This window comes from Acipenser ruthenus, chromosome 31 (genome assembly GCF_902713425.1).
Source record: "Acipenser ruthenus chromosome 31, fAciRut3.2 maternal haplotype, whole genome shotgun sequence".
NCBI classification, from domain to species: Eukaryota; Metazoa; Chordata; class Actinopteri; order Acipenseriformes; family Acipenseridae; genus Acipenser; species Acipenser ruthenus.
The window spans coordinates 12,911,611-12,920,396 of NC_081219.1; the positions used below are offsets into that span (position 1 = coordinate 12,911,611).

At 42.2% G+C, this 8,786-nt stretch overlaps 1 protein-coding gene across 1 annotated transcript; it reads left to right on the top strand.

Annotated features, from left to right (window-relative positions):
• Positions 1-191: 191 nt before the first annotated feature.
• Positions 192-8,392, top strand: LOC117422646 (transcription termination factor 1-like). Its single transcript, XM_059005684.1, has 11 exons — positions 192-286; positions 1,100-2,140; positions 2,527-2,681; positions 3,006-3,191; positions 3,851-3,929; positions 4,470-4,597; positions 5,000-5,237; positions 5,724-5,813; positions 6,001-6,066; positions 6,184-6,269; positions 7,885-8,392. Exons 2-11 carry the CDS (start codon positions 1,119-1,121, stop codon positions 8,067-8,069), a joined length of 2,235 nt encoding a protein of 744 aa, XP_058861667.1. The 5' UTR covers positions 192-286; positions 1,100-1,118; the 3' UTR covers positions 8,070-8,392.
• Positions 8,393-8,786: the final 394 nt, after the last annotated feature.

An 8,786-nucleotide genomic window follows, 5' to 3' on the forward strand; every position in this document is an offset into this window, starting at 1 on the left:
AATAAATAAATACAGCAAAACACACACAGTATCGTGAAATTTATTCTGAAAAAAAGTAATAATAATAATGCATATCTTATTATAATTCTTAGTTTAATTTGTGTTGGAAAAAAAAAAGTACCCAACGCGTCTCGTTTCCATGGTAATAAACAAAAGGCTGATTGACCTTTCACTTGAAGGTTTTACTTCCGATAGTCGAGCACTTCCTGTGTGGAGTAACATGTTATGAAAGCGTGGCGCGTAGGGAAGAGAGCGGCTGTGAATGAGACTGGACACAATATTAAAGGTAATAGTCGGTTAAGTGACTTAAATAAAAAAAAAAAAATCCATGAGCATGCCTCAGTGAACCATTAAGAAGTTAAAATAATAATTAAAAAATTGGCAACTTTTCATCTAAGCCTTTTTTTCCAGCGTGTGTTTCTGTTGGAGACGCGTATTCAAAATGAAAAGTTCATCTATAAATACGTATATAAATAGTAATATCAGTGCTAAAGCCCGCTAGTTCATGTGAAAAAGAAAACATTCTAATTGTGTTGCGTGGGGAAATGACACCATTACCTGTGTGTGTGTGTGACTTGCTTAATGTTCATTCTCCACACTGTGGGCTGAGGCTACCAGAAATAACTGAATATAGACCCCTAACAGCTTATAAATTAAAACAGCTGTGGCGAAACCAAACCCGAGGCCTTGGTGAAACAAAGGCATCATGTTTTAAACACCACTGTAGAAGTGTCTCAGTTGCGAAGGGATGCAGCCCACAACAGTGTAGGTTCAAGTTCAGCATTACTTCTAAGATTAATTACAAGAGCAAACTCCAGAATGGCCTGGTCTGTCATCTAAGGATTCCTAAATGATTTCATTGCGCATTTATCTTGCATAACGTCCATTGTGTTACAAAAAAAATGGTTGATTTAGCTCACAAGGTGGTGCATACTCAATTCTAATTATTTCTGTCTGATGTTATTGAAAATGATGGCAGGCATTAGCGAGGCCCGGATTGTTTTGAATGATAGACAGCAACTTCTTTACATATCTTGTTAAATATAATTGTAGCTGTATTAAAAGTATATTATTGTTTTTCTTTTGTGCACCTGTTAAGACTGGACGAGGCTGCAGGCATGACCAGAGGTTCAGAAGGAGAAGCAACTCCACGCAAGCGTAAGGGGACTGTCCCGGCACGGTCTTTATCGCCTCTGCTTTTTGTGGACAGTACTGGGGAGGACACAGAGTCCTCTGCAGCAGCGCAGGAGCACAAGAAAAAGAAGAAAGTGAAGGAAAAGCGAGCAGAGCATGAACAGCTGAAAGAAGCGGGAGAGAGAGACGGTGGGCACAAGAAAAAGAAAGTCAAACACTCAGGTGGAGATGAAAATCTGGAAGCAGAAACGACTGAAGAGGTGGAAATGCCCATGAAGAAGAAGAAAAAGCACAAGAGAGATGAAATGAAGCAGGAAGGTGAGAGCAACGGTGACGTCAACCCTTCTGGTCAACCGAAGGACGAGGAAAGCTGTTTGGAAGCCGTTGGGTCTGAAAGAAAGAAGGTGAAGGTTGAGATAAAGGCCAGCTACCCCGTTACGCCTTGGACTGCAGAGGAAAAGAAGAAAAAGAAGAGGAAGCAGAGGGAAGCAGGGCTGGAAGAGACTGGGCAGGGGGCATGTGATCAGAGCAGCGGAGATTTATCTGCGAAAAAGAAGAAAAAGCAGAAAGCGACAAACAGCATCCAGGTGCTGCTGTCGGACATAGACGAACCAGTCGAGGCGAGTTCCTCCAAAGACCCTGGACGCCAAGTGGACCCGACACGAAGCAGCTCCAAAATGAAAAAGAGGAGGTCGGACGTTGACGAGCCAGCAGAGCGGAGTGGAGTCGACCCGGGCCAGTCTCCAGGGGGCTCCGGAAAGGAAAAGAAGCGGAAGATGGTGAACGAGAGCCAGCTGCTTGAAACTACCGAGATTGAGAACCAGAGCCAGGAGCCGCAGCTGGACGTCGAAAACCCAGAAGCAGCTTCGTGGTTATTAAGTTCCACCGAGATCCCGTGCGGATACCAAGAGAAGAAGAAGAAGAAGAAAAAAAAGAGAGGAATAAAGATGAAAGACATTGCGCTCAGGACTGCTGATGACGATAACACCGATGGGTGGGAGACTGGGTAAGAGGGGGTTCTGGGCAGCCCACTCGTCATTGATTAAGCAATAGAACGCTGAATAGAAGTTACTGTCTGGTAGTTGCCAGTGTCGGGAAGACATTGTCGACTACCCAGATACTGCCTGATAGTCAGGGTTTAATGTTATTAGAAACTGGTGCATACAGTGCCCTTAATGGTTACCTTTTCGAAGTTTTGCTTTCCTTCTGTTTCTTTAGATGTAAGTTCTGCGGTCATTTACCAAGTGGTAGTGCCCAGCAATAGAGCTTCCTGATTGGTGAGAGGCAGTTCTGAGGTTTCTAATGCCATTTTATTACACATCATTCAGAGAAGCCTAGCTGTTGCATCTTGACCAGTTCATGTTCTGATACCTATCGCCTCCTCGTTTTTAGTAAGGCTAAATCGTCCCCAGTAGGTGAAGAACAGCTAGCAAGCATGATGGAGCAGCTGAAAGAGTTTGTTCCGAACGTGGAGAAGCTGTCGGCAGCGGTCATTGTCGAAATGGCCAAATACGACCTGAACAGGTTCCGGGAGTTTAAAAAAAAAGGTAAGGAAATCGTCAGCGATTCTCCATTGCTTCCCCAGAAGAGATTGCTGAGTTTAAAAATTAAAAAAAAAAAAAAAGATTTAAAAAGCGCTCTACAACATTGAAATACAGCTTTTGTTTAAAAAATAAATCTTACAAAATAAGTAATCCAATACAAACGATACAATTAATGAAACGTAAAATGTTCCCTCGTTGTTTATTACTAGTGATATGTAACGGATACAGAAATTAAGGCCATTGTGATTTCCTTGGCACAATATTGTCACCCCCCCACCCCAGCATATCTCTGCTTCCTAACCTCTTGCTAACCTTTCCATTCCCTAGGCATGGCTATAAGGTTCGGGAGGTTTACTGCAGAAGAAAACGATAGGTTGAGGAAAAATGTGGAGGACTTCCTTTCGCTGGCCGGAATCGACTGCCCCCAAAAGCTGTTTTATACATCACGCTACCCTGAAGAAATAAGCACGATCAAGCAGCTCAAAGTGCAGTATAGATTCTTGACACGAATCTGTAAGTACTATAACCCGCAAAACTAAAACGATGGACTGCAAAAACCAGAAAGCATGAAAAAAAAAAAAAAAAAAAATTCAATCAAGGCTACTTTTTTGCAAGGTGTAGACAGAATTTGATCTCATCTGCAGGACAGAATCTTCCTGCAGCACGATGACCCCCTTATACTGGAACTTGTGTTAAACTCAACAGGGAGAGTGCCCTGTATTGCAGCACTTCCCAACCCTGGTCCTGGGGACCCCCTGTGTCTGCTGGTTTTCATTCCAGCTGTGCTTTCAATTACTTAACTAGACCCTTAATTGAACTGATCATTTGCTTAATTAGACCTTTTTACTTGTTTTCAGCTCTTAAACCGTTGCAGAGTTCAAGTTACTTATAAAATGTTACAGCTAGCTTGAAATCTGCAACGGTTTAAGAGCTGAAAACAATTAAAAAGGTTCAGTGAAGGGTCTAGTTCAGTAATTGAGCGCTCAGTTGGAATTAAAACCAGCAGACACAGGGGGTCCCCAGGACCAGGGTTGGGAGGCGCAGCTCTATTGGATGGACCACCAACACTTCCTGCTGGTCGCCTTGTCCAGCTACTGACCAGACTTGACCTTGCTTGGCCTGTAGCGAGAGCTCCTTTTTGACATGTGTTTGTGTTTTCTTTCTTCTCCCAGGTGAAGGAATCCCAAGGGCGAAGAATCTTATTTACAAGCGAGGAAGAAAGATGTTTGACGAATTGAATTATAAAGGCAGGTTTGTACGCAAAGAGATTCCTGCAATAGGTTTTGTTCTTATTTTAAGATTTGTGTCGTACCAATTAACCTGAAGTTGCTTGTCCTTGCAAGAAAATTGTATATATTCACATACTGCTGACATGTTGTATTTTTCTACTGTGATGCATTATGAGAATCAACAATTTCCTCAAAGCCTCCACTAGTGTTTTCTACTATTCTAACAACCTTGACTTGCATAAAGAAGGAAAAACATTGAGTGAAATAGCTCGCATCACTTGATTTTCAAGGTGCATAATCATCAAGTACAGAGAAACATCATCTGTAATTGACAAACCCAGGGCTGGAAGACCCAAAAAGCTGTCTAACAAGGATGAGCAATACTTGAAGATAATATCCTTAAGGAATAGAATAGATAGATAGATAGATAGATATACACACACACCCAGCAGGTTTCCCCCTGTCATATAGATTGATATGTTTGCAGCTTAGGCCTGATGCAGGGATCTGCAGCGTTTTCTAACCCTTCACTTGAACCCGTGTGCTGCCTTTGCTCTGCCAGGTACACAGAGGAAGAGGAGGCATCCTTGAAGAGATTCCACACTCTGTATGGGAACAACTGGATCAAGATTGCAGATTTGGTGGGCCGGAGCGAGCAATCTGTAGCTCTGAAGTTCTTGACGTTTGACCGTAAGTAAGCAAAATAAAATGGGACTGTAACTTTTTTAAATCACTTATAATAGCATAAAATCTAGCCTTACAGATTTTGGTCAGTAGTTAGCATTACTGGAAAAAAAAGATGGAAATAAGACTCCCATTGCATAGCAGTTTTACTGGTGTTGTATTAGGACACACCTGAGCTTGTTACCCACACGCTGTGGATAAGTTTGTCATAAAACCAGGAACGGGTATAACTGCTGTGCAATGGGAGTCTTGTTTTGCATCCCTCTATAGGGACTAGAAGAACACCAGCATCCTGAAATCACACGTTGCGAGCTGGGGCGCAGAGAGTGAGAAGCGACGCGATTTATGGGTACGAATGTTGTGCAGCAGGTCTGTGTTTTGTAAGCTTTCCCTGCTTGCTTTATGCAGGCAAGAATAAAGGACGCTGGAGCTACAAGGAGAGAAGGATCCTGTTGAAGGTGATGGAAGACGAGCTGCGCAAGACTCTGGACCCAGCCGAGATGACCAACCTGGAGCAGGAAGCGAGCCCTGAGCGGAATGTCAGGCTCCTGACCATCATCAGGGAGAAGCTCTATCAGAACATCCACTGGGTGGACGTGGCGGCCAAAGTGAAAACCCGCAACTGGGTGCAGTGCAGACAACAGTGGTGGGTGTGATGTTGCGTCATGGTTCATATTTCAGAGATGAGGCATTCTCTGCCCACAGGGGAAGCGATAGTGGGGTGAATTGTCTGTCCAAACGATGACGACATGTTTATTAATAAACAACAACCACCAAATTTGGGATTAAAAAGTAAACAGTAGGAACAGGCAAACTCTGCACTCGCTTTTGAAGTTGTGATCGCTGTCCTCTGATGGAGAGCCTACCTGTATGTAGTGCTACGTATGGTGAGGACACTTGGTGAGGACATTCTTTTTTTATTTTTAGCCTTCATGGATGACAGTAAGAGCAGCTCAATGGTTGCAGCATGAAAGTATCAGAATCTGAATTGTCTGTGTGTCACGCTTACAGTTTTGCAATGCACGTCTGTGATTTGTTTTTATTGGTGAGTTGCATTCGTTCCTTGACTGAAAAGTGTTTGCTCCCGACTCCAGAACCTCTTTTTCTTTCTTGTCCCTACTGATTTGCGCAGGATGCATTTGCTAACACACAGGATGAGCCAAGGGGAGGCCATGTCTAAGAGTAACAAATGTGTCCAGGCAAAAATCAACTTGATAAATAGGTAAGTTTTCTTCTGACCGTTGTGTGAATTATGATTTAATTAATTAATTAATTAATTTATTTATTTATTTATTTTTCTATGTGTATTTTAAATGAATATACTCATTTTGCAGAGAGAGAGAGACATAACTAATGGGTAAACAGACTTCAGCTTATGCTCTATGAATTACTACACATCTTTTTTGTAGGTTGCACTCAATGAATGTGGAGGATCAGTATGACATAGACTGGGAGGACCTCACAGATATATTTGGGTAATGTACTATTCATTCATTTGCTAGGCAGTGGGTGTCTTTTTTTTTTTTTTTTGTCCGCCAACCCTGTTTGTGTCGCATGTTTTAAAAACAGAACTTGCTTCGTCCTCATTCTAGGGATGTGCCCCCTTACTGTGTTCAGCGCATGTTCACCAGGTTGAAGGTCAGCCATGTCCCCATGTGGAAGAGCAAGTCCTTCGGAGGTCAGTATCTGGCGGGGGAGGTGGGGGGGGTGCTAGTGGGTCCATACGGGCAGGTTTGTTTGCTTTCCAGAATTAGTTTTTTTCCCCCACAGTTTTTTGCTGCACTTTGAAACGATTCATGACAGATTGATTTTGAATAAATGTTCAGCTTCAGTTCGGGATTTGTGCTTTTTCTGTACTGTGTTTTAATTCTTTAATGAATAGGATAAAGCAAAGGCAGAATACTGCATACATGAGACAGACAGGTACGTGTAATTCTACTTGTGTTCACAATCTCATCTCAGTGACTTACTCCCACAGTTTATCGTTCATTTTGATTATCCTTTCGCTATAACAAACCCCTCGATATAGAGAACAAAAGGCTTGGACCCCAACAGGTTCGTTATAGCGAGGGTGTTCTGTACTTTCACCTTAATGGAGTGCTGACCAGATGATTTCAAATCACATTTCTTACCTCCGAGTTACCTTTATTCCCATCATAACTAATGCTAATGAGAACCCATGCAACGAAAGACAGTATGCGCAGTTGACATCGGCCACACCACCACAGTTCCCCTGTAGCTTCTGTGCAACAGCTGTGCACAGTTCACGTGGTGCTAGAGAGCGCTTTGAATAATTGCACCAGACACCAGAGCCTGTTTGTACCACTTCTTAATAGCCACGTACGGCTCCTGTGATTTCGCTTGCAATTTCCAGCTAATATTTACACTCGCACACAATTTACCAGCACTGCAGTTATGTACAGTGGAGCGGTTTTAAATGAACAGTACTTGTTTTTTTTTTCTCTGAGTGATTTTACAGTAACTCTGGTGGTCTTGGGAAGTGTTTTGTTTTGTTTGTTTGGGTGTGTTTTTTTTTTTTTTTTTTTTCCAATACTGTGAGATGCTTGACCACTTCAGAGCGTTCTCAAAGATATGCGAGCTGAGCGGGAAATGAAGCCTGTGACCTACTTCTGCCAAGACACCCACGCAAACCACAAGGCTCTTTATATTAGTACTTGTTGGTGGATCAAAAGTATTGAGAAACCCCACGGGGAGTATACTAGGGGCGCGCCGAAGCTCGCTCCCCGCACTCGGAATTGTCTTTAAGAAGCATTTATCGGCAGGTATCAAATAAATCAATGCATTCCCTATTTCAAAAACAAGACAAGCTGTCCTCCCCCACCTTTACAATGAAGTGCCAGTCAAGGGCAGTTAAAGTTCCGCCTTGAGCATTTTAAAAGCCGATTTGGAAGAATGTTTTTTTCTCATCCGGGGCACTGACATTTTTACTGCTGTGCTTGCGTCCCGAGGCCATAAACTGACAATTGATGTTTTTGTTTTTTTTATCTGAAAGTTGAGCGTTAATGAATTGGTTTATTGAATACCTGCCGTTTCTTTCTTTTTGGTTTTTTTAAATAATTCATAAAGACCTGGCTGTATTTTGTAAAGTGTTATAACTGTGTGCAATTATTGAAGGCTGACACTGCGCATAATGCCACCAACAAATCCTTCTTCATCTCATCTCTCTCTCTGTTACTTGGTGCTTTTTAAAAGCCGCTGCAAGGCTCATGATGTCACAGATAAATACAGAGCGAAAACTTGTTTGGATTTTTTTTCCTTTTTCTTTCCTTTAGATATCATTGACTTCCTGCATGAAAATACCGTGCCGGCTTTAAAAGAAAAGATCAGTAAATCAAGAGGGAACAACAAGGAAGGTGTTAGAGACTCGTACGAGTGCCACAAAACTTTCAATTTCTCTGACATTTTTTACGAGAGCGATACAGACTTGGAGACTGAAGAATCGGACCAGGACACATAAGAAAAGGAGAAAAAGAAAAAGCCTTGGGGGAAGGTTTTTCCAAGTCGACAGTCCTGGGGCTGTCCTCCAAAGCCTATAGTAACAGTATAGTCCTACTGTGAGGGACTGCGACAGCTGTACATAACTACCTAGTGTAAAAAAGTACACCCTCTTCAGTGACTGTCTAGGCATCTGTTTTATAATGCATAATGTCATGACCGAAGGGCATATGTTTTTTTGAGCATTTTTGTTAAGAAATAATATGTATGAAAGCCCTGTTAAAAATAAATAAAGTGTGCCTTTTCTGTCCTTCATTGGACATGAGGGACATGCTCGATCTGTGACTGCGTTTTAAATGTTCACCTGTCCCGATATATCCCCCCTGGTTGTATGATGTGTAGAAGGACCTGGTAAACGTTTATTGCCCAGAAGATTTCTACCTGCCCTGTTGGAAGCTAGTGAATTATTTGTAAGAAACGTCCCAAGTTGTTTTTTTTTTTTACTACAAGGATTTGTGTGTTGTCCTTTTCTTCAAGTCTTTGTTTAGGGGCTGGGACAGGATTTTAATTAAGGAGATGCTCTCTATGAAGTGGCTGAAAGGTTATAGATACAGGTCATTTCAAATGCGTTGTGTTAAAACACCTGCAGTTACTGTTAATACTAGCCTGGTGTGCTTTTGAATTATTTACCAGGTTTATTTGGAACGTTTTGCAGTGATGACCTGAGTTAAATGTTTCA

Bases quoted from the DNA above. Each gene is read 5' to 3' on its own strand.
- LOC117422646 (XM_059005684.1), top strand. From the start codon at position 1,119: ATGACCAGAGGTTCAGAAGGAGAAGCAACTCCACGCAAGCGTAAGGGG. The intron at 2,682-3,005 runs GTAAGGAAATCG...TCCATTCCCTAG, and splicing joins CCGGGAGTTTAAAAAAAAAG to GCATGGCTATAAGGTTCGGG. The intron at 6,270-7,884 runs GTCAGTATCTGG...TCTTTCCTTTAG, and splicing joins GAAGAGCAAGTCCTTCGGAG to ATATCATTGACTTCCTGCAT.